Here is a 25733-nt window from a genome sequence, read left to right on the forward strand (position 1 = left end):
CCTGTCTCCCTTGAGAGGTAAATGCAGAGAAGGTGTGCGTCAGGTGCATGGGATTGAAGAGGAATCTGAGCAGAGCTCAGTTACCTTAACCAGGCTGGGTCAGCAGGAGTCGAAGTGAGGGTAACAGCTGGGTTAGGGACCACAGGGTGCCCGGGAATTACAAGAGTTTATGGCTCTTAGGGCTTGTGCAAATCGAGAGATTTGATTCTCGTCTGGGCCAAATTTACCTTCTTTCATTACAAATTTACCTACTTTTATTTGGAGTGTGACAGGGTGAGGAAGTAAAAACAAGCACACCCAGCTCTACGAGAGTCTATCATAGGGTTAATTCCTCGCTTTGTATCTCTTTGCAGAGAAGGGACCTGTTTATTTTTCTTCCAGGTCATGCATACAGGCTCAGCGCTTAGTAGCAATCCAACTTCATTGGCATGTGTGGCCCAGGGACTAATTGGGACATCTGTTAAAGACTCACCCTCTTCAGAGGAATTTAAATCAGGACGAGTTTCTAATAAGGAAAGTAGGAGATTTGGGGCTTGGTCTGAGGGCAAGGAAATAAAAACGCCCTTCTCATTACATTGTAGAGTAGCATTAAATTTACGTAACAAATCTCTATCAAGAAGGTTTGCTGGTGAGCAGTTGGAAATTAGATATGATGGGTGTTAAGAGGCCCTAAAAGATATTAGGGTGGGCTGAGATGTGGGTAATGTAGTAGGTTGTCCGGAGACTCTGACTGCTTGGATAGAATCAGCAGTGACAGGTTGACATAAATCCTCTGAGCGATGGTAGAGGAAGGCACACTGGTGTCAATTAAGAAATGCAGTGTCCGATCCTGATCTCTATTTTAAGTAGCCTCTGGGGTGCAACTGAGGATTGGCTGACCCCGTCATTTGGGAAGGAATCGCCCCTCAGAAGGAGAAGAATGAACTTTCTGGGCATGCTGGGGCCTAGGGGATGGTTTCTTAAACTTTCCTTTCTCTTGAGTGTAGGACAAATTTCTCTTCCATTGTCCTGATTTCTTATAATATCTGCAGTTGTCTGGAGGCAAACAGGAAGAGCTCTGAGTGAGCCTGGAGTTACTCTCAGAGTCATGCTTTTGTTTTCTTTTTTGTATTGAATTATAATTTACAATGTTGTGTTAGCGTCTGGTGTACAGCATAGTGATTCAGTTTTATACGTATATTCTATTTAGTTCCCTGTGGTATATAGTAAGACCATGTTATTTATCTGTTTTATATATAGTAGTGTGTATCCGCTAATCCCAAACTCCTAATTTATCCCTCCCCCACCCCCTTTCCCCTTTGGTAACCATAAGTTTGTTTTCTCTGTCTGTGAGTCTGTTTTGTAAATAAGTTCATTTGTGTCATATTTTAGATTCCACATATAAGTGATATCGTGTGGTATTTGTCTTTGTCTGACTTACTTCACTTAGTATGATAATCTCTAGGTCCATCCATGTTGCTGCAAATGGCATTATTTCATTCTTTTTATGGGTGAATGTTATTCCATTGTATATATATACCACATCTTCTTTATCCATTCCTCTGCCAGTGGACATTTACGTTGCTTCCATGTCTTGGCTATTGTAAATAGTGCTGCTATGAACATAGGTGTGCATGTATCTTCTCGAATTATAGTTTTGTCTGGGTATATGCCCAGGAGTGAGATTACTGAATGATATGGCAACTCTATTTTTAGTTTTTTAAGGAACCTCCATAACGTTTTCCGTAGTGGCTGCACCAATTTACATTCCCACCAACGGTGTAGGAGGGCTCCCTTTTCTCCACACCCCCTCGAGCATTTGTTATTTGCAGACTTTTTTTTTTTTTTTAAACTACACTTGCCATTCATCTTCTTTTTAATTTTATTTATTTTTTTTATTCTATGGCTGTGTTGGGTCTTCATTTCTGTGCGAGGGCCTTCCCTAGTTGAGGCAAGCGGGGGCCACTCTTCATCGCAGTGCACGGGCCTCTCACCATCGCGGCCTCTCTTGTTGCGGTGCACAGGCTCCAGACGCGCAGGCTCAGTAGTTGTGGCTCACGGGCCCAGCTGCTCCGCGGCACGCGGGATCCTCCCAGACCAGGGCTCGAACCCGTGTCCCCTGCATTGGCAGGCAGACCCTCAACCACTGCGCCACCAGGGAAGCCCAATTTGCAGACTTTTTAATGATGGCCATTCTGACTGGTGTGAGGTGGTACTCATTGTAGTTCTGATTTGCAGTTCTCTAATAATTAGTGATATTGAGCATCCTTTCATGTGCCTATTGGCCATCTGTATGTTTTCTTTGGAGAAATGTCTATTTAGGTCTTCTGCCCATTTTTCGATCAGGTTGTTTGGTTTTTTGTTACTGAGTTGTATGAGCTGTTTGTATATCTTGGAAATTAATCCCTTGTCAGTAGGATCGTTTGCAAATATTTTCTCCCAGTCCTTAGGTTGTCTTTTTGTTTTCTTTGTGGTTTCCTTTGCTGTGCAAAAGCTTATACATTTGATTAGGTCCCATTTGTTTATTTTTGCTTTCATTTCTATTGCCTTGGGAGACTGACCTAAGACAACCTTGGTACGATTTGTCAGAGAATGTTTTGCCTGTGTTCTCTTCTAGGAGTTTTATGGTATCATGTCTTATATTTAAGTCTTAATTAAGCCATTTCGAATTTATTTTTGTGTATGGTGAGAGGGTGTTGATTTACAAGCAGCCGTCCAGCTTTCCCAACACCACTTGCTAAAGAGACTGTCTTTTCTCCATTGTATACTCTTGCCTCCTTTGTCGAAGATTCATTGACCGTAGGTGTGATGCTTTTGTTTTCCTAAAGGTTCAAATTGCAAAGCAAGAATTGTCGCTTTTAATTCTTTTTTCTGCATTCCTGGAAACTATTTTCGAAGAATCGAGCTCCAGCCTCCATTATTACAATTAGCGGTGGCCTAGACCAACCAACCACACTATTGTGAATTTGCTTTCTGATATCAAGGAGACAATTTCCCATTAGAGCAGATATGAAGAGATTCCTGTGCACTGGGGCTTCCAAGTTAAAGGCAGTGTGCCTTTGAAAAGTTTGCATGAAATGTTCAAAAAGGCTTTGGGATGCTTTCCTCCCGAGTACAGAATTCAACCTTAAACTAATTAACTTTAGGGGGAAAGGCCTCAGATATCGCTCCTGTCAAATCTTGACTGTCAGCCTCCAGCTGAGCCTCTTCCTGGTCATTTGCAGGCCTAGGAGAGGTTCCTGCATTCAGGGGGTAAGAGGTGGAGTCAGAGTGTTTTTTAATATCATTTTTTTCCCCACCAGCTGTGTTTCAAAGAACTTTAATTCAAAATAATCAATATGCCATTGTGGCATCTTGGGGTGGCCTGCTCTGAGCCCCAACACCTGCACACCCTCAGTTCTCCATAGGTGACTTAGAGCTTAGAAAAAAACACCTCTCAGCCCCGCCTCACTGCCCACCCTGTGGAGAGCATCCAGCTCACTGCTGGGGAAATAGACTCGGAGAAGATCAGTGACCTCCCCAAGCCCCCTCTCCCTTTTCTGTCTGGGAGAATGTGCTGCTTGGCTCTTTTTTCCCCAGTTCAAATTAATGGGTTTTTTGATCTTGTTTTGTGGGGTTTTACTGCAGTGTAATTAACATATTACATTAGTTTCAGGTGTACAACATTGTGATTCGATATTTGTATATATTGCAAAGTGATCACGCCAACAAGTCCACTTAACATAGTTACAAAAATTTTTTTTCTGGTGATGAGAACTATTAAGACCTATTCTCTCAGCAACTTTCAAATATGCAGTATGGTATTATTATTAACTGTAGCCACCATGCTGTACATTACATCCCCAGGACTGACTGACTCTGTAACTGGAAGTTTGTACCTTTTGACCCCCTTTGCCCATTTCGCCCACCCTTCCTACCCCCCACCCCCCCATTTGGCAACCACTAATCTGTTCTCTATGAGCTTGGTTGGTTGGTTGGTTTTAGATTCCACTGATAAGTGAGATCATATGCTATTAGTCGTTCTCTGACTTGTTTTGCTTAGCATAATCCCCTCAAGGTCCACCTCCGTTGTCGCAAACAGAGAGATTTCCTTCTATTTGATGGCTGAGTAATATTCCAGTGTGTGTGTGTGTGTGTGTGTGTATGTGCCACATCTTCTGTATCCATTCATCCATCAGTGGACACTTAGGTTATTTCCGTATCTTGGCTATTGTAAATAATGCAGTGAACATGGGGGTGCAGATGTCTTTGAGTTAGTGTTTTTGTTTTCTTCAGATAAATATCCAGAAGTGGAATTGCTGGATCATACGGTGTTCTATCTTTAATTTTTTGAGGAACTTCCATACTGTTTTCCAAAGTGGCTGCAACAATTTACATTCCCACCAACAGTGCACAATTGCTCCCTTTTCTCCACATCCTCGCCAACATTTGTTATTTCGTATTTTTTTGATAATAGCCATTCTGATGGATGTGAGGTGGTATCTCACTGTGCTTTTGATTTGCATTTCCCTGATGATTAGTGATGTGGAGCAGCTTTTCATGTACCTGTTGGCCATCTGTATGTCTTCTTTGGAAAAATGTCTATTCTGATCCTCTGCCTGTTTTTCAATTGATTGTTTAGGGGTTTTGCTATTGAATTATATGAGTCTTTATATTTTGGATATTAATGGCTTGTCAGTTTTTATCATAAATGGATGTTGAATTTCGTAAAATGCTTTTTCTGCATATATTGAGATGACCATATGATTTTTATCCTTCATTTGTTAATGTGGTATATCCCATTGATTTGCAGATGGTAAACCATCCTTGCATCCCTGGAATAAATCCCACTTGATCATGGTATATGATCCTTTTAATGTATTGTTCTATTTGGTTTGCTAATATTTTGTTGAGGATTTTTGCATCTATGTTCATCAGAGATAACTAGCCTGTACTTTTCTTGTGGCATCCTTGTGTGGTTTTGGTATCAGAGTAATACTGGCCTCGTAAAAATAAGTTTGGAAGTGTTCCCTCCTTTGCTATTTTTGGAAGCATTTGAGAAGGATTGGTATTCATTCTTCTTTAAATGTTTGGTGGAATTCACCAGTGAAGCTGTCTGGTCCTAGACTTTTTGTTTGTTGGAAGGTTTCTGATTACTGCCAGCCCAGCCACCCCTCTGACCCCACAGAGTACAAGGCCAGCTACGTCCGGAATCGCTCCATCCGCTCAGTGGCCGTCGAGGGGCACCACGTCGGCCTGGACGACTGGTCCCAGCCCCGCAACCTCACCAAGCGGCACTGGCCAGGCGCCCCTGAGGACCAAGACGACAGGGACGGCGGGGACTTCAGTGGCACCGGGGGCCTTCCGGACTACTCAGCCCCCAACCCCATTAAAGTCACACATCGGTGAGAGCCTAGGGTGGGGGTCGGGGGGGGGGGCTGGACCTTGGCAGGGGCGCCCACACCTCTCGGGCCCCTGCCTGGGCCCCTTCAACGCCCCGAGGGCCCCACGTGACCCCTTCTCTCGAACAGGTGCTACATCCTGGAGAACGACACGGTCCAGTGCGACCTGGACCTGTACAAGTCCCTGCAGGCCTGGAAGGACCACAAGCTGCACATTGAGCACGAGGTGACGGGAGTCTGGGCCAGGAGGGTTCTCACGACCCCGAGCTCGGCGGGGCCACCAGCCACAGCCGGAGGCAGGGAAGCCAGGCCCAGGGGAGGGAGGCCCCGCGGAATCCTTCACCAGGGCCAGCAGTGTCGGTCCTGGCCTCAGACAGACAGCTCCTGCCGGACTGGGGTGGGGGGAACAGCACAGCCACGTCGTACCCCTTTGTGATCTACAAGATGCTCACGCCACACTCAGCCCCACAGGCCTCGGGGGAGACCTTGAAGTCCCCCATGGGCTCAGCTGGTTCTCGGGCAGGACAAGACAGGAGAATGACCCACAGTTCCTTCAGCAGGTGGAACCAAGGACCCCCCCCCCTCAGCACCCACAGACGCGCACAGTGGCTGGGAGGCCCCGCCAGGCCAGCCCTGCTGACCCAGCCCCCCCAGAGGCTCACGGCCTCCTCTCCTGCTCCCTCCCTCAGATCGAGACCCTGCAGAACAAAATTAAGAACCTGAGGGAAGTCCGAGGTCACCTGAAGAAAAAGAGGCCAGAAGAATGTGACTGTCACAAAATCAGGTGAGGAGGTAGCAGAAAGCCCCCGGGAAGGCCCCGAGTGCTCTTGCGGGATCACTCCTAGGGATACAGCATCCCCTCCTCTGTGACTCCTTTCATTATTTTTATATCCCTGTCTCCTTGCTTAGGGTAAACATAATTAGTAATAATTCACATCCCCGTTGTCAGCCACTGGGCAGAAAGCACCGCCCCTCGGGTACCAGCCAGATGCCCAGATTCATGCACTGCTGACAGGCAGGCCCTTGACTGTGGAGCCGGTTCCCAGGAGGGAAAAGTGCCTCTGCTGACTGCCCTTCTGGGGACAGCCCACGCGGCCCAAGGCCCACATTACCAGCTCAGGGAACCCCCAGCCCAAGGGTCTGAACTCGCGAGCAGCGCCGTCCAACAGAACCTCTCTGGTGATGGAAGCAGCTGTATCTGTGCTGCCCCATATGGTGGCCACCAACCAACCACACGTGGCTATTGAGCTCTGAACCGCGGCCACTGGAGCTGAGGAACCGAATTGGTAGTTTAATTAAAATTGAAATAGCCACATGTGGTTAGTGGCTACTGTAGTCACTGCTGCCTTTCCAGAAAGGGCTTACAAAATATGGGTTCCCCCAGGGCTGGCCCTGACCAAGCGTGAGGTGGGCGGGGGCGGGGGGGCAACCCGCCTGGAGATGCTGAGGCTAAAACCACGCAGAGCCAGGCCCAGCCTCCAGACTTGGCTAACTCGCCTCTACCCCGACCTTCTATGTGTGGCTGAGGCCTTCAGCGGGGGGCTCCCAGGTCACGTATGGAGGAGGGAGCTGGGCAGGCAGGGAGCTGCCACGCAGGGCTAGTGCCTCCCCAGCCCCGCCCCAGGAGGAGAAACAGGGATCCCAGAGAAGCGCAGTTCGCAGCCACCCCACGGTGTGGCGCTGTGCACAGTGTCTGAAAGCCAGGCTGGGGGTCTGTTGCAGTTACCACGCCCAGCACAAAGGCCGCCTCAAGCACAAAGGCTCCAGCCTGCATCCGTTCAGGTAAGGGCAGAGGCGGCCCTCCCTTAAGCCAAAACAAACGAGGACAAGCCAAGTCCTGGCCTTTCCCTGGGAGGCGCAGCAGTCCCTGCAGAGGCCCGACTGCCAGATGAACGACGAGCAAGGGTCCGGGTGCCCCTCTGTGGCCGGAGCGGGTTACTGCAGGGCAGGGCAGGGCAGGGCAGGGCACAGGCCCCAGGGACGGGTGTGAGCAGGAGGCCGGGCACGCCCTAACCCTGTGCTGCCTCGGGAGCTAACGTCGGATGACAGGAGCCAAGGACCTGGGCAAGGGGCCTTCCCTTTGGGAACCCTCCAGGGCCACGACCCTGGCTCCCTGGGCAGGAGGAGGCTCCAGGGTGGGGCCGGGGCAGGTGTGAGGGGTGCGGCCCTGTGCGCCCCTAGGAAGGGCTTGCAGGAGAAGGACAAGGTGTGGCTGCTGCGGGAGCAGAAGCGCAAGAAGAAACTCCGCAAGCTGCTCAGGCGCCTGCGGAACAACGACACGTGCAGCATGCCCGGCCTCACGTGCTTCACCCACGACAACCAGCACTGGCAGACGGCGCCCCTCTGGACGCGTGAGCCAGCCGGGCCCAGGGCGGGGGCTCCTCCCGGGGGTCCCAGCGCCCCAGCGCCCCCCAGCTTGTGAGCGCTTCCTGGCCAGACCCTGAGGGTCTTTCGGGAACAGGTCCCCCAGCAACCTCAGGGGTCAAGTGCTCCGGCAGGAAGGGGCTGGGGGCTGGCAGCCAGGGCCTCCTCGGCTCAGGGCGTGCTCTCTCCCCTGGCAGTGGGGCCCTTCTGCGCCTGCACCAGCGCCAACAACAACACGTACTGGTGCATGAGGACCATCAATGAGACCCACAACTTCCTCTTCTGTGAATTTGCAACCGGCTTCCTGGAGTTCTTTGATCTCAACACAGACCCCTACCAGGTACGGGCAACACAGGCTGGAGAAATGGGGCCCCTGCCAGGTAGGCCCCCCCCCACCCCGAGGAAGTGATAACCGGTTTTTCAAGTCCCACTGAGTCCCTAAGACAGCAGAAGTGAGCTGAAGCCACCAGGAAGGCTGGGACTCTGTGTGCCATCCGCCCTTCCTGCCTCCGTCTTCCTGCGTCCGGGTACAGCCTCTTCCCTCCAACTTACGCACCTGGCACGGTTCCAGCAGGCTTTGTGGGATCTTGGGAAGACGCCTAGAACTTTGGAGGCTCAGGGGTCCTTAGGGGTCAGGCCAAACCCTACAGATGATAGGCCGGTAACTAACACTCAGGCAGCCCTTACTCCGCACTTCCCCTATATTAACCCAACTGAACACATGCGGGACTGAAGCGGCCACGGGGCCTGGTGACTGGAACATGCGTGTCCCTTCTGAAACAGATGGTCACGACCCAGCTTCAGCGCTAGAGCTGCTCAGTAGCATGGCCTTGGCATTGCCCAGTCTTCCATGTTTCAAGAAAAGCCTGAAAGTAATCTTTTACACGATTTGTAAGTGCAAGCAACTCGATTGTCTTGTTTTGCTCTAATTACCATACAGGCCACCAGTCTTTCTCCTTTGATAGGTCATCCCTGTATTTTACGAAAGGGGGTGACAGAGCTGGTAGGTTAGTGGGTCACCAGCGATTCCCAGACCAGGTAAGGACAAGGTCACTCACCCAGCCCTTCGCCAGATGGCTGCTTTTCCATCAAGAGGACCTGAGGGGCTGTGAAGGAAGGCTGCTTAAAAATACAGGGCTGGGAAGGGCTTCTTTCCAAGCTTGGTAAATTTCCTGACCAGTGGCTCCAGGAGTTCAATGTGATGTACACAGAGGTGGTTTTTATTTTGAGATTTCACGCATGTGGGGCTAGAGGCAAAAGGTAGTTCTAACTGTTCCAAACCCCAGCTCTTGTGGAAGTAGAGGTCACCATCCCTTCACACCTTGTACTCCTGCCTGAAGTCCCCCAGCTGGTAGAAGGGGGCAGGGGGGGGTCCCTGTCTTCACCTTGTTGATAACATACCTTTTTTCCAACCAGTTGATGAATGCAGTGAACACCCTGGACAGGGACGTCCTCAATCAGCTACACGTGCAGCTCATGGAGCTGAGGAGCTGCAAGGGTTACAAGCAGTGTAACCCCCGGACCCGGAACATGGACCTGGGTGAGCAGGTGCCCCAGCGTGGTGCAGGGTGACCACAGGAGGGGATTGAGGAGGTCCTGTCTGAAGAGTGAACCCAGAATCGCCAGGAGTTGGTGAATTCTCACCAGTAGCTATAATATCACCTTCCTAACATTCACCAACCACGTGCTCCTTTTACGATAAGTGCCATCACTTACCCATCACTGTAAGCCCGCCAGGGTGCTAAGTGTTTTACATGCATAAACTGACAGGCCTTCTGACAACCCTCTGAGGTGAAATCTGCTTGTCCTCGTTTTATGGATGAGTAACGTGACTGGGTCCAGAGCCCACGCACTTGGTCACACTACCACATCCTCTGGGAAATTTGCCGAGAGCCCACACTCGGGATCTCCCCGCTGCCCTCGGCTGTCTGTCCTCGGTAGCATACGTGTTCCGTGCCCACGTGTGGCTCCCCCACTGTGACCAAGGTCAGTGGTGAACGACTGCAACAGAAGCCTGAAACCGATAAGAGGCCACGAGAGTGTAGGCGACCTACCAAGAGTCTTAGGGACAGATCACCTGGTAATTCAGTCCCCTCTGTCTAGGAGCCACTACCAACGTCATGGGTTTGTGACAAAAGACCTGAAGTGTTTTAAAGAAGAAAAAGAGGCAGTTATAAAGTTTGTCCTTGCTTGTGCCACTTTTGCCCTAATTTACCTGTTTCCATGTTGTGCATTTCTCTCTCCTTTAGGACTGAAAGATGGAGGAAGCTATGAGCAATACAGGTATTGCTTTTGCTTTTAAAGCCTGACAGTCGCCCCATATGGTGGCCCATCCTGTAGTCTAACCTCGAGGTTGCACGTGTGAGGTTGGGATGCTACCTTTCTCTGGTCTGCCAGGGGCCTAGCTCACCCACCAGCGATAGGTGTCCACTAAGAGACCTTCTTTGTCTAGTTCTTTGGGGGTCACTTTTTCTTTCTTGGTGATGGTTAACACTCTTTCTCCTTTTGACACTCGAAAACTTAGGCAGTTTCAGCGTCGAAAGTGGCCAGAAATGAAGAGACCTTCTTCCAAATCACTGTGAGTTGAGGAACCAGTTTACCAATAGAGATCTGGCCTGATCCGCTTCGTTTTGCCGAGGCTGTTCTGCATGCGTGCCCTTTCTCACTTATTCCTCTCATCTGTTCCCATAAGAGGGGAAGCAGTCATATCAGTCTTTCCCATAAAATAACATACTCGGATACATTTCATGTTCTAGATTAATACTTTGTCTAATACACCGCTGTTCTCCACATCATCATCTGTGCTTGGCAAGCTCAAGGCCTTCCTGAGAGGCTGAGAACCATGTCAGTCGGCTGAGTGCCAGGCGTCTTGAAGGCTGTGGCTGCAGAGGTGCTACCTGGTCCCCAGTGTCAGCGGCAAGGTGGCCTCGCTGAACAGTCTCCAAAACATCCGTGCTACGAACTCCAGGGCCAACAGAGGCTGGTAGGGGCCAGGAGGCTGTGGCAACCTGCAGAGGTCACTCTGGTCTAAAGAGAACGGAATGGGATGCAATTTGAATCCTCCGCTTCATCGAGAAAATCCAGAAACGTAGATATGTGTGAGAATTTGTTAATGCTGGCAACTAATTTAACATGAAGTTACCATGCAGGCCAACCAGCCCCCTTGGTGAGCTGCCATTTGCAACCTCTGGCCTATTCATTTCTGTCTTTATATGCATATAAACCTGTGTGGCTTTAACAGGAAAAATAATGAGCCAGTTAAGCATTTCTTTGGTGCTACCAGAATGAAAGCACTTGATCTTTACATCTCACTTTCTCCTTAGCCACTATCCTATCCAGATCTTTAAATGACATCTTTGCCAGCCACTGAATGTGTAAGCCAACAACTGACAATCTAGATGATTAGGTGATAGCGAGCCCTGAGGGACCTAGAAATACTCCTCCTCCGCAGCCACATCCTTGAAGCAAAGCTTACTCAGCTGTAGGACCAATGAAGAAAATCCATAAGCAGCGTGATACATGAGTTTGCTTCTGTTCTACAGGGGACAACTGTGGGAAGGCTGGGAAGGTTAAGAAGCACGAGCTGGACCTCCAAAAACAGAGGCATCACCTGCACAATGAAAAACTCTGATTTCCAGCAGACCTATGATGTTAGCCAAGAAGCCTGAGACACACAGAATTCGCTTTCAGGCAACGTGGCAGATTCTGGAAGAGAACCATCAGGAGTAGTGAGACTTCTGGAAGTCCATTTTTGCCCTGCTTTTGCTTTGGATTATACCTCACCAGCTGCACAAAATGCATTTTCATATCAAAAAGTCACCACTAACCCTCTCTGAGAGGCTCACAAGGGAAGAACAGCAGAGAGATTTTCTTGGAAATTTTCCCCAAGGGTGAAAGTCACTGGAATTTTTTTAAATCACAGGGTAAGAACCACCCTGTTTTGGGAAGAACCACCCTGTTTTAAATCCTCTTATTCTTTTGGTCCTTCACAAAGAAGGAACTAGGAAGCAGGACAGAGGCAGGAAATGCTGACCGAGTTTCACAATGAGTCAACAGCACAGAAGTCATAAATTTATACTTCACACGATAACCCTGGTTGCCTCTGAAGAAACTGACTTCACTGTATATATGTGACGATTTACATGTAACCAGCTCGGGAACTTTTAGGGGAATTTGACTAATAAGAAAACCCAATTTTCAAGAGTGGTGGTGTCAATAAACGCTGTGGCCCATGTAAAAGAAAACCCCGTGCAGTTGTAGACTTTCCTCTTCCTGACCAGATGCCATTTCTCCCAGGATTCCTTTGTTATCTGTCCCAGAACTGATGTTTTTTAAAGTCCTGCAAAGACATGAAGTTGATGTATGTCCCAAGTTTTAATAAAATTGTATTTGTAAAGAAATTTTGTAGTCTAAGTATTATCAAACAATGTTGAAAACCCCAGCCAGTGACCAGCAGTTAGTTGGTATGAGAGAACCTTTGACATTTTCTAAAAGTCTAAAAGTTTCTTAGGAGTCTTTTTGGTGTGTTTGGTTCTTTTTTTGTTAAAAAGCATTCAAGATACCACCAGTCAACACCTTTTTGGAAGGAGACACCATGGGTTTAGATGGTTTTTTAAAAGGGAATACATGGTTATAAATTGACTAGAATTTACCATACTTCAGGGACCTCAAAGGTAAGTCTCATATCACACCAGCTTTAGGGCCTCACTTTTTAAAAGTATTAACCAACTGCAAAGCAACTCACCTCATCCAGCCCTTCGTCGTGTACCGGGTAGTCCCACGGGTAAAGGTAGCTGTCGGAACACTAGACTGGGAGGAGGAAGAACTTCAGCCATCACCTGGCCCAGCACGTTTCTCCCTGACACACGACCCCTAAGCACTTACCTCGTGTAAGAACAGGACCATGCTTTCAAGATTTCTTTTAACCTCACAGAAACTGCTACTATTATCTGAAATAGGATTCCTTAGCCTTATCTCTTACCCTTTATCCAATCGGGATTTAAAAAAAAAAAAAAAGTGGCACACTCAGCCTTCAATTTTAAATAGAAACCTTTATTTACAATGACGTCCAAAATGATCAACAAAGGAGTCACAGCTTACCACTCAACCATCTCATAAGTTATCCCGTGTGGTTTGGATTCTTTGCAGTGTGATTTATATTTTTTAAAAACAACATTTAATGTAAACTTGATTGAAAGTGAATTCATTCTCAATACTGTAAGTCAATTCCTGAGAATTTAAATATTGCTCTCAGAATGACATGTCCATCTTCTTCAAAATTCCATATATTGGAAAGAGAGAAAGAAAGAGAAGGAAAGAAAAAGAGAACACCCTGCTCGTGATTAAACAGTCTGCCTTGGAGCCACGTAACAGCTCCTGCTCCTCTGCAGCAGGGGAAAGTTCATCTACCCAAGAGGTTTTACTCCTATGAATTTCCCACTTGCGAACAAATGCACGGATTCTGCAAATAAAAAGGGAACTGGACAGGCACATGGGTAGCTGGCAATCCATTCTGTTTACTTTCCAGCTGCATCTGTCTATGGATCAAGGAACTTATAGGACAGCAAGCCAGCTATGTTCTGTAGTACCCCGCCCCTATACACCCCCGACTCACCTTAGATATTAAATACTGAATAACTAAGCAGTCCTATTGATTGATATTTACACCTTTCCATCAAGATGCACAGTTTAGAAAAGTGGCATCATAATATGATGGATTTCAACAATGGATTTCTCTTTGTTTTTTTAAAGGAAGAAACGTATCTCCTTTATATCATTTTGATCTTTATAAAATATATATATATTTATATTTATATATCTTTGGATTCAGCAAAAAAGTAGGTACTGGAAATATCTCACATTCTAAAAGCAGATGAAAACATTACTTACATTGTTCACCCAACAGATACTAAGGTTTAAAAAAGTGGTGGGGGTGAGGGAAGGGGTGAGGAGAGGTAGAGGAGTACAAAGAGAATTATCCGAAAAAGATAAAACAGGAATAAAGGTAAAAACAACAAATTATCTCAAAGACTGCATCTATTAAAAGGAAACAAAATCTCAAATTTGCACCAATAAAATGAACAAGTAGAAAATATAAAAACTTATAATAAACTTCATTTTTCTTCCATATAAAAAGGGGGTGCTGCCTTCTACTTAGCCTGGAGTCAGGACTGACTGAGGAAAAGAATCACAAAACTTTTTGTTTTTAATTAAAAGTCAAGAAAGGGTAAGAGCACCATTCTATTTCTCCCACACACGTGTGACTTCAACGAGAAAGGTTCAGATACAACTGTGTCTAAAAAGACAGAGACTCTTATTCAGCTCTGCCTCTGTCTCCAGACCAGAGGATGTGTTATCTAAAAAGTACAGGCCACTCGGATGGAAGCTGATGGATTTATAATCTTAGATTTGTTTTTAACCAGGTGGGGGGAGTGTGAAACTCAAATCCACTCTAGTGGTGGTTCTGGAAACAGGTTTCACTTACCCATAAGTCAAAGAAATTAAATGATCTCACTTTCAGAGACACCTAGAAATATTGGCTAAACGTGTGAAAAATTTTTAACTGGCTCTCAGTTATTGCTAGGAAATGACACCAAGGCTAACAGACATTTGAAATTCATAGATAGTCCAAAAACCCAATTTCATTCAACTGTTTGAACCTGATAAAGTAAACCAGGTAAAGGGAATTAAACTTGACTTTCTTCCCTATTCCCAACTGACAAGTGGCAGCAGCAGAAAGGGGCGGGGGCAGAGCAGGGAGGGAATGCAAAGGCGCCCAATCAGACCTCGGCTCTGAATCTCAGGAAACTGGCTGCTATGGAGACTGAACTCCTTAGGAAATAACCATGATGCTACTCCTCCAATTCTCGGGGGAAAACATCACAGTAGTGGAAGGACAAGACAAGCTGAGCAGACACCAGGAACCACACACTGAGGATTCTACACCTGAGATGTCAATGTGGGACTCAGGTCCTAGCAACCAAAACCTTAGAGCACTCCTAAAATGGATGAGAAGACAACGTATTCACTTTTTAAAAAAAATACCATGAATTGCCATTTAATTTATGGACTGCTTAAAATCCAAGATTCTTCTTTGAAATCAAATTGCTTGATCTTTTAAAATCCTTGATATCTGGGGGTTTTTTTTTAAGTTTATTTCCCCGTATCTACTCTCTCCCCCAAAATTAACAAAGTGCTTAGTTCTGGTAGAGAAATTTTTTAAAAAAATTTAAATGTCTACATCTAAATGATCTCTTTAAAAAGCATTTAGATTAAGAGACTGAAAACAAGCGAGGCATCTAAGGCTGGGGGCAAGGAAAAGCTGTTGGCCACTGCCCCATCCCCCAGGCCACAAAATTCAGGGGATGACTTCTGTTGGTAACCTCACCATGTTGAACTTACTGAAATCAACAATGTTAAATATTTAGTTTCACAAACTCTGTAAAAATGAGTTGTTGTGACCTACAAAAAAGGTATATACATATTTTACATAATACAATATCTTAAAGGTCATATTTACAAAAGAAATTCTATTCACAGAAACACTGCGAAATTCTGATTCAGAATGCAGTACCTGGCCTTGGGTTTTCTGCAGTTTATTTTCAAAAAAAGCATTATTGCTCTACCATATAGGCAAAGGGTGAAACCAGTACTTTCAACAACAACAAAAATCACAGTTCTTGTCCAACAGATTAGTTTAGACAAAAACTAGGTATGTGGTTCACCGTTCCTCAAGACCTCGAGAATATTGCATTTATCCATTACTTTTTAAATAAAGTGCACTCCGCTGCACGTTAGCATATGAAAGACTGCCACTGACTGCTGCAATTAAATACTGTCATCTATTTTCCCTTCTGCGAAGCCATTTGACACCAAGGACAATTCCTGGAGGTGAAGTATTACAGGACAGTCGGGGCAGATAAAAATGCTATTTAGGAAAAAGCCTAGGACAACCAAGAGTAGGGTCAGAGCAACTCAACACTATCCTTAAGGGAGAACTTTGAAATGCCCACTCCCGGGACAGAACCTGATAGTGACAAAAACACTCGAGGTTGGGACCATGCTCTTCACCCAATACCGCAACTATCAAGAAACCGGATGTTCTAATCTCTTGATTTCTCCAATGTTCTCTGGCCCACCTACATTTTTTCCAAAGACTTTGGATAGCAAAGCAGAAAAAAGTGACACCGGACAGTTCTGTGATCAGTAACACTCCGTGCCTCCACAATCACATCCTGAAAAGGCAGAACGCCAAAAATATTTCTGTTTTAAACACCATGATACATAGGAGGAGGGAAAAATTAACAGGTAGATATCACGCTTCAGCTTAAAATCCAGTCCTGCCTGCTCAAATGACATCACTTGAAATACCCTTGATGGAGATCAAAGCTGGTCCTTTCTTCAAAGCTGGGTGCCTAGACAATGATTCTTTACTCCCAATAATCCTAGTGCAGTGTCATTTGTACAGTGATTTCCTTGGAGGTCCTGGGGTAGGGATGTCAGCAATATTTCTGTTGGCAACCAGAAGTAACATGAGTAAAACACACACTTTGCCCAACAGAAAAGAATCCGTTATGTCTACGCTGATGGCTTGCAACATGGCTCTGGCTGACTGATTCAGTTCTTAGATCCCAGATTTCTGAAAGTATCAACTGGCCCAATGCCTTCAAACCAAAAGTTTTTTCAATGATTACATACATTTTTTAAGTTATACATCCAAGTTTAAAATCTACCTAGGACCTTTAACATTACAGTTGAGGCTCTGGTCCTCTCCAGAGAACAGGAAAAATTTTTTGAGAAAGGTAAGGAACAGATCCCCCCACCCCGTACCTGATCAGGACCCATCGGCATGCCAGTCACGGGCATGGAGTTCATGTTCATCTGTCCCATGGGACCACTGCTGCCATTCATGTGCACCATACTATATGCTGCAGGATTCCCCTGGTGGGCAAACTGCTGCTGGGAAAAAGAGCTGTAAACAAAGCAGGAAATTACCTCCTGGGTCATTTTCACAACACAGGACATGCACACAGAGACTACCGCAATTTTGTCAATGTCGCTGTACTCAAGCAGAGAACAACATGAGCAAGAAAACTCTGACAGCCTGCCTTCTATCTTTCACAGCTGTCTGTACTCACTACCCTCGTGGAGATGCACACAGTAGGAAGGCTTCTCAAAACAGAGGAGCCAAATCACACACTCTCTAATGTAAGCCTAGGACCTTTCATCTCCCCATCCAAACAGGCTTGGCTGAAAAACAGAGACTAATTCCCTGAATTTCTGGCACTAGAATGTGGCCGACTTTTACGAAGTCCCTATTCTGGGAATTCCCCAGCAGTCCAGTAGTTAAGACTCTGCAATTTCACTGCCGAGGGCTTGGGTTCAATCCCTGATCAGGGAACTGAGATCCCGCAAGCCAAGCGGCCCAGCCAAAAAAAAAAAAAAATTCCCCGTTCTTCACCTGTTCCTGGTCAGGGTTCCTGACGGCCAGCCCTTCATTTCCGAGGACTGATACATGGGTGCGGTCTGAGGGTGCTGCATCATGGGATTCTGGGAGGGACCCATTCTTGATGATATCATCGCATTGGGAGGACTAGGCACTCGACCAAAGGCTGGATCTGGCTGTTGTCCCATCCCTTTAAAAAGAAAAGACGAAGAAAAAGAAATTACAATGCTCAAATGCTACCTCCTTAGAATATCAGCTTTCTATAGTAACTTGAGGTTCTTTTGTAAAGGTGGGGGAATGTGTTAAGTACAAGGTATAAAGATGCTGCCTGCCAGTAATTCTTGCTTCTCACCAAGGTGACAACTAGAGCAACAGGCTTACTCCAGAGATGCACACTGGGTGGATCCCCCGAAGGGCAGTTACTTCCGTGAGCTTTCTGTATGAAAAGGACACCATACACCACGCTGCTCCTCACTCCACCCCCCTTTAGAGGGCAAAGAGCTGTGTCCCCAGCTGACAGGGACGCATCCTCAAATGTCATCTCTGCAATAGATACCTCTAGCGCCACTCCCACCACGTTCCTGGAACCTCACAAAGGCATGGCTGTAATTAATATGCCCAAGCCACCAAGAAAAGGAACTCAAAAAGCCCACACAGTGCATTGCTCTCACTGTTCGGAGATGGCAGAGTTCTACTACGCTGGGACATACTGGAGGGGACCTGGTAAGTCTTTCTTCCAAATTAAGATGTGGGGAACTGTAAAAACAAGACCCGGGGGGAAAAAACCTGAACTATGATAGATCATCTACCTCAATGACGATCACCTGTGCACTGCAGTAGACATTTTTGTTCTGTTATTTTTTAATTAATTTTGTTTCTCTCGTGAAATAACAAGAGAGTGAATAGCATTTGTTTTTAATACACAACAGACCTAGTGACTCTCACAGCCGTAGGAATGTTACTTTGGGGAAGACATTATTATCCCTGACAAATTTACCGTAATTTGGTGGATATGGAAACTGCTGGGGTGGAGCCTGTGGCATGGCAGGCCCTGCCAGGACTCCGTCCATGGTGGGGGACGCAGTCACGTTAGGGGGTGGACTGAAGGCCTGGGTTTGCTGCTGCTGTTGCTGCTGCTGCATCATCATCGCCACCCTCTGCTGTCGGAAGTGATGACTCAGCAGCTCTCTGCTGCGCTGGGCGACCATCTGGGCGTTAAGGAAACCCTGCTAATGCCCGAGAAAGAACGCAATTACACACATGTGGCAAGAGCTAGCCAATTTCATACATACAGTGCCCCCATGACACATGAGGTATCAGAAAGAAAAAACACCCAATGCCTTTCTATATAATTACAAAAAAGGAAACGCACAATTCTCATTATGGTAAAGGCTTTCTGGCTCAGTGTGGGTATGGGCATTGGGGGAGCAGAACAGGGACGTGGAAATTACTGGGGGCTGGGGGACGAAAGCAGACACGTCATCGGGCTTTGCCATAGTCAGAAAACATTCCTCAAAGTGAGAGAACATGTAGGAGTAGAATTTGAGGACAAACTTTTCAAAAACTATGAAATAAAACAGCAAGAAGAAAAGGGGCAGGCATGAGACTATGTTTGGGGGAGAAACAAAAAGGGAAGCCAAAAACAAAGGGATGGGGTTATACTCAGAGAAGCAGGAATCCATCCCAGAAGCTCTTGTAGTCTCTCTAAACCTTCTGACAGAAGAAGTGAAGGGTAAGGAGGTGACGTGATCAAAGCACTGAACAAGGAAGCTGACCTGTTGATTTGCCAGCTGGGAGAGATCACCACCAAAAAGCAAACACTTATCCTCTTTTTGGAAAGCATCCTAGCTCAGCTTATACAGGAGGTCTGACTATCAAGAAAATATATAGGTATCGGTACTTCCGAGTAGGTCTAACAGCGAAAACTAGGCATTTCAGAATTGTTGTTGTTTAACAATACTTCAAACCACAGTAGGGATTTTCGTGTAGTCATCTGCCTTGTGCACACTAAGGAAATGCCTTAATATAGTGTCCACCATGCACTGGAGGCAGACAGAACTTTAACAGCATTCCTCCCACTATGGGAAGTCAGGTCATCTCAGAGGCTGTCACTGAGAGTGGGATTATAAATTATTTATTTTCTTCTTTATACTTCTTATAATTTCAAATTCTACCCAGTGAGCATGTGGTTTCACAATCCAGGAACAGAAAAAAGTTTACAGATTTGTTATTTGCAATCCCTGAAAAGTAAATGGTAGCTGTTTTCACAACACAGCAACTGATCACAAAGGGAATCGATTTTTTTATTAATTTTTATTGGAGTACAGTTGCTTTACAATGTTCTGTTAGTTTCTACTGTACAGCAAAGTGAATCACCTATATGTATACATATATCCCCTCTTTTTTGGATTTCCTTCCCATTTAGGTCACCACAGAGCACTGAGCAAAGCTCCCTGAGGTGTACAGCAGGTTCTCATTAGTTATCTTTCTTATATACAGTATCAATAGTGTATAATATATGTCAATCCCAGTCTCCCAATTCATCCCACCCCACCCCCGGGGAATTAACTTTAAAAACATGAATCAGTGGTTTTTAATAAAAGAACCTCTCTTCCTCTGATTCTTCCTAGTTACCAGTAGGAGAGACAAAGGGAAGAAGAAAAGTGTGATGGGACCATGGGATGGGTTCTTACACAAGAAATCTGGGATTATGTACTGTCTTTGTTTAATAAACATTTACTGAGAGCCGAGCATGGGCCCAGCCCTGTGCGGGGCATTCAGCCCTGAACACGGAGAGACTGATTCTCACCTGGGAGTTGACCTGGGGCTGCATCATGGGCCTCATCACCGCAGCCCCACCAGCAGTGGGGTTCTCCATTTTCATTTCAAGTACCTGACGGCTCTGATTCAAAAACTGGGGAGACACAGGGTGGTGAGAATGCAAGTGGAGCACGTTAATGAGCCCAAACAGCTGTCCACACCCTTGGCACCACCCAGCGAGGTCATGATGACACCTCTAAACCCATTAACCAGGCTAAGTCATGGCTAAGCTGAACCGGTACACTTTCACATTTCAAAAAGGCTGGTGCTGGAAAGCCCTTGGCTGCCATGTGAGGCCTTCATGTTCAGCAACAGGCAGAAAAGTGAAAGTGCAATTCTGCAGCTTAAAGAATGTCTTCCACAGCAACCCAAAGGATTTATAAAGTCAGATTTTCTCTGGGATTACTTAGGCTATTAGGGAAATAGCTTTAATTTGATCAAAGTAACACTGGAAAAAACTACTTCTGCTACCTTTTCCTGGGTGATTTTTAGTGGAAAGAAATGGTAAAAAGTGATACCATGAACGCATTAATACAGCTTTCCTGAGTACCTACGCTGACTTTTAGGAACATTAATACACTGGAAGAGTCTCCGGCTCACTGGATTCTCAATTCACTCATCTGCTTATGTGGTTCGATTCCCCCACATTTAAGAACTCAGTGCACTCAAGATACAAAATAAAAATAAAGTTTTAAAAATGTGTTACGAAGGAAACAACGGAAAAAAAATATTAAAAGAGCTCAAGTTGTATATAACACATCTAGAAAGCAGAGGTTCCTTAAAGAGACTGCTCAAATCAATAAGGTTTCAACATCTGGCTATTAACATTAAGGACTTTTTTTAATAATAGAAATTATCTACCTCTAAGACTAGGAAGCCGTCAAGAAGCACTCCTCTCCCCCAAGAGCAATCCTGACATTTTTTATTTTTCAACCTGTACAACAGAATATTCTTATAGAAAGGTATCCAATTCTAGTACAACCACTCCCTAGCAAGGAACCATCCATACAAATAAAATGTTACACGGAAATGAAAACGAAAGGAATTTCTTTAGTTGACGAGGGATAGAGAGCCAGTGGCAAGAGCCCTGAAAGAACACAGTCCAAAAACAAATGAAAGAGGAGGAGGTCGAAGGGAAAGTTGCTTTGGACGTGTGACTGGTTACCTGCTGGCCCTGCAGCCTCTGCTGAAGCTGCATTCTAAGTTGCTTGGGAGTGTTTGTCCGGGGTCTCATGATGTTGGCCCGGGGGTGCATTCCTTGGAGAGGAAAACCGCCTTGCTGGTTCATCTGATTCATCATCGAGTTAAAAGGTGGTGATTGTCCCGGAAGATGAAAGCCTCCTTGCACTGGAGGCCCCTGTGTCGGGTACGTCTGCCCATATAATGCCGCCTTCTGCTCCATCATTACTGCCGCTTCTTGGCCTTGGAAAGCATCCTGTTTGGACTCCAAAGCTTGTCCCTAAACATCAAACACATAAATGAACAGTAAAGTACATGTGGGAAAGCAACAGAAATACAATGCTTTAAAGAAGGTGAAAAATATAAGTCAATGTATGTGAACAATGATGTTGCAGAATTCCAAAAGCGAAATCAAATTTATTGTCTTAAATTCCATGAGACCAGAGACCAAACCATCTTTCAATAGCTGTGTACTAGTGCTTATGGAGCACAGGGTCTCACACAGGGAGACACTCAAATATTTTCTGAGCCAAATATCTACAATGTATTGAGTACCTGGAGAAATACTATTTGTTCCAGACAAGATTTCTGTACCAACACTGACCTCCCATGCCAAGTGTAAAATAAATCAATTAAAATCACTGTGATTGGGCTTCCCTGGTGGCGCAGTGGTTGAGAATCTGCCTGCTAATGCAGAGGACACGGGTTCGAGCCCTGGTCTGGGAAGATCCCACATGCCGCGGAGCAACTAGGCCCGTGAGCCACAACTACTGAGCCTGCGCGTCTGGAGCCTGTGCTCCGCAACAAGAGAGGCCGCGATAGTGAGAGGCCCGCGCACCGCGATGAAGAGTGGCCCCCGCTTGCCACAACTAGAGAAAGCCCTCGCACAGAAACGAAGACCCAACACAGCCATAAATAGAAATAAATAAATTTTTTTTAAAAATCATTTAAAAAAAAAAACTGGGCAAACTATTTACAATATACAATATAGACAGGTTAACAGTCATCCTGCAAACATGCTTTTTTAGAGAAAATTTTTGACATCCCACCCTATCCTAAGAAAAGGTCCCTTTATTTAAAGGTCTCACAGCATCACATGCCTTTCCTCGTAACCTCTCCTTCACCATGTCTACTTCTATCTGTGTGGTTCCTTGCCCGAGTTCTGGGAGCAGGAAATAAGTTGTTCACTATTGCTCTTCAGTCTCTAAGGAAAGACTGATTGGCATATAGAAGACAAATATTTGTTAAATGAAGGAATCAACAATCAGTAACTAAAGTATCGCTACAGATCAACAAAATAAAAACCCCATCAGAACTATTAGACTATTAAACACATCTCAATGGCCAAAAAATATAAAATATGTTCAATCTTGCTAACGAAAGAAATACAAATTAAAACAAGAATCTTTGTTGCCCATCAGACTGGCAAGGATCTGAAAGAATAATCATGCTCAATATTTGTCCCGTCACTTGCTCTTCCACACTGTGGGTTCTTTCGTCTTCGTGGGCCATGGCAGCAGTGCTGGTGAGGGTGATGGACTGGAGTCCTCACACCCTGCTGTGGAAAAGCAGCTATATGATCATCCAGGAAAACTGCCTGAGAGTATGTAGATAAATCTCTAAAATAAGCCCTCCAACCCAATCATCCTTTCTCTTGGATTGTAGCTAGGACAACAGACAAAGTGAACAAGATGTAAGTAATTCATAGAATTATAACAAAGTATTTAGGAACAATTAAATTTTCATCAGTAGATAACTGGTTAAATAGTGTTCAATAAGACGGATACTATTTGGCCATTAAAATTAAAGATGTATACATTAAACAAAAAAGATGATTGACTATGACTTTCATAAAGTAAAACAGGCCACAAAAGTATTTTAAACGTCTGCTTCCTTTTTTTTTAAAATATACACACAAAAGTTACTTATGATTCTTTGTGCCAAGATTATGGAGGATTTTCAACTTTTTTAAAAAATATGTACTTTTGTGATTGTCAGATTTTTATATAAGGATCATTAACTATTTTACATGAAGACAAAGAAAACTATTTCCACCTTAAATAAAATTCTAGGGGATTTTCCTGGTGGTCCAGTGGTAAAGAATCCGCCTTCCAATGTAGGGGACGCTGGTTCGATCCCTGTTCGATGAACTAAGATCCCACGTGCCGCGAGGCAACTAAGCCCACGCACTGCAACTACCGAGCTCACGCACCTCAATGAGAGAGCCGTGTGCCACAAACTACAGATCCCACGCACCCTGGAGCCCACGCGCCACAACTAGAGAGAGAAAATCCGCACGCCACAACTAGAGAGAAGCCCACGTGCCACAACGAAGAGTCTGCACCGCCATGTCTCAACGAAGATCCCGAGTGCCGCAACTAAGACCCGACACAGACCAAAAAAAAAAAAATTCTAGTGGCAGTTAAAGCTTCTTGGTCCTCATGTAACCCTCACTTCCTCCCCCACCCAGGTCAGACACGGCTCCTCGGTCAGGGTCACAGGTGGCTGGTACCCCCAGGTGTACATCATCACTGCTCCGTGTTTCTCAACCACCCTTTAAAAAGTTCTGTGCAGTGTCTGCCACACTGAAGTGTAATTCTTTTTATACACATTTGTCTCCCCAACAAAGCCTGAGAACCCTGAGGATCTTTCCCACTTATCATTAAACACACAGACTTACACAAGTGCCCCCAAACACACATCCTATAATGAAAAGATCCACTACAAAATGTTATGTTTCAAAAAATACAGATTTGTAAATGGCATATTTTCATAAGGCTGAATAGGTAACTAGGAATAGGAGATGATGTTGTTGGGATATTCACAGATTTACCAGTGTAAACAGATTTTGTTTAAAACAAAAAAAGCTTGCCTCCTCAGAGTATACACTGGTTGTCCAGGGAGTAGAAAGAGGTAATTATAAAAATGAGGATTCAACTAACATAAGCAAAAAGCAGCATTTTAAAAACTGTATAGTAGTTTTACTGGATCATTTCTATGGTTGCCTAAAATTTGACATCTTTATAAAACAGTAAGTTGCTGGAAGTTCTATCACAATTATAAAGTATATTTTCTAAATTTAATGCTGGTATCCATGAATGTAGTGCTGTACATAAAGAAAAGATACACATATAGGCACTGTTGTACATGGCTTCATGGATATATGCGAGCACGCGTGCGTGCAGACACACACACACACATTTCTACTTCCACAGTACTGCTACCTACTTGATTTACAAGTTCAGGAATGCCAAGAGCTCTGTCAATTTCTTCCAGGCCTGTGGCATCTGTGTTGCTCAAGAGTGTGTGCAGCTGGTCCAACAATGCTCTTTCGTCACTCTGGCCTTCAAGGTTAGAAGGTGGCCCAAGGAGATCATCCAGGGAATTCCTAAGAAGTGGCCTAAAAAGAGACTTAGATTCAATTTCAATGGTGCTTTTCCTCTTAAAAAAAAAAAAGATCAAAGTAACCCCGCACAGTATTTTTAATATGCAATAACTCAAATAATACAAGTGTAAATAATAAACTAACAGAGTAGCAGAAAAGAACAAACGGCATCAATTTAAATTTAAGACCCACAATTTTAAACCTCACCAGGTCATCTTCGACCACCATATCTAGATTACAACTCCCAATCCCACCACCAAAATGCAATTGCTAGATCCCTTGACATTTAGAGGATAGCAGAGATTTGGGAAAGGAGATTGGAGGGATGAAGAGGGTGGTGTTTTCAAGACCCTACAAGAACAGAAGTGGTAGTAGTTAGGATACTTGCAGGCTGGAGAAATCAACAAAAGAATGGGAAAAAAGGTGGAAATGCTGAACTGAGCCCAGGGTTCTACCAAAATAACTAACTTTGTTTCATACACGGCCCACAGAGCTCATGTATCAACAAGTATAATACAAACCCCATACGAGTATAATACAAACCCCACAGCAATGCCACAGTTCTCCAACACATTACAGGGGCATGGAGCTAGACATTTATCCAGTCTCAGAAAAATTCTGTGATGAAACTATTTGTTCTCTACTGGGTAGAGAAGCACTCAAGTTAATAAGCTCATGTAGTTACACTTCTGTCTACTCAACAGATCAATTCATTTTTCTTTGCTTAATTTATGGTAGAACTCAAGTCAGAGCTGACAGTGACAGGTAGCCTCTTTCATGCCAATGAGTTACTGACCAAACTTAAAAAATGAAATAGACATGATCCACAATCTTTCTTTCACAAAAATAAAAGCGTGCTATATTTCACTTTCACCTTCATCCTTGAAACGTTTTAAATAATTTTAGAAAAGAATTATCCAATCCTAAAAAATGAACTTTCCAGAAAACTGAGGCTCACCCTCTGCGCACCATTTATCTTGTCAAACTGGTGCTAATTTATCCCTCTCCTCATGCAGGAGGATTGTTACATTATGAGAGACGATCACGGCACATGGAGGCTCCCAGGTGTGACCACTCAACAGTCCCACTCGCTGAGAGATACAGTCCTGTCTCCTCCCTCTCCCACGAACGCATGCTGTCTCAGACTCAGCCTCGCTTTTACACACAGATGGCAATAAGT

At 45.2% G+C, this 25733-nt stretch overlaps 2 protein-coding genes across 9 annotated transcripts in view; one reads left to right on the forward strand and one right to left on the reverse strand.

Moving 5' to 3' along the window:
* Positions 1-12124, forward strand: part of SULF2 (sulfatase 2) — a 143808-nt gene extending 131684 nt beyond the window's left edge. For 3 of the 4 annotated variants that reach the window (XM_059896465.1, XM_059896466.1, XM_059896467.1), the window contains exons 12-21: positions 5147-5363; positions 5490-5586; positions 6050-6144; positions 7083-7142; positions 7542-7711; positions 7922-8064; positions 9141-9264; positions 9974-10007; positions 10249-10302; positions 11267-12124. In XM_059896465.1, the coding sequence (XP_059752448.1) occupies positions 5147-5363; positions 5490-5586; positions 6050-6144; positions 7083-7142; positions 7542-7711; positions 7922-8064; positions 9141-9264; positions 9974-10007; positions 10249-10302; positions 11267-11297 (1025 nt within the window). In that variant the 3' untranslated portion in view covers positions 11298-12124. The remainder of the gene's footprint in view (positions 1-5146; positions 5364-5489; positions 5587-6049; positions 6145-7082; positions 7143-7541; positions 7712-7921; positions 8065-9140; positions 9265-9973; positions 10008-10248; positions 10303-11266) is intronic. The other variant, XM_059896468.1, reaches the window with a different exon arrangement.
* Positions 12125-12755: 631 nt separating this feature from the next.
* NCOA3 (nuclear receptor coactivator 3) overlaps positions 12756-25733 on the reverse strand; it is a 120371-nt gene continuing 107393 nt past the window's right edge. For 4 of the 5 annotated variants that reach the window (XM_059899035.1, XM_059899034.1, XM_059899036.1 and 1 more), the window contains 7 exons: positions 24397-24568; positions 21155-21448; positions 19979-20083; positions 18167-18398; positions 17185-17359; positions 16554-16695; positions 12756-16234 (listed from right to left, as the gene is read on the reverse strand). In XM_059899035.1, the coding sequence (XP_059755018.1) occupies positions 16223-16234; positions 16554-16695; positions 17185-17359; positions 18167-18398; positions 19979-20083; positions 21155-21448; positions 24397-24568 (1132 nt within the window). In that variant the 3' untranslated portion in view covers positions 12756-16222. The remainder of the gene's footprint in view (positions 16235-16553; positions 16696-17184; positions 17360-18166; positions 18399-19978; positions 20084-21154; positions 21449-24396; positions 24569-25733) is intronic. The other variant, XM_059899038.1, reaches the window with a different exon arrangement.

The sequence above is a fragment of the Balaenoptera ricei genome, chromosome 15, assembly GCF_028023285.1.
Source record: "Balaenoptera ricei isolate mBalRic1 chromosome 15, mBalRic1.hap2, whole genome shotgun sequence".
NCBI lineage: Eukaryota > Metazoa > Chordata > Mammalia > Artiodactyla > Balaenopteridae > Balaenoptera > Balaenoptera ricei.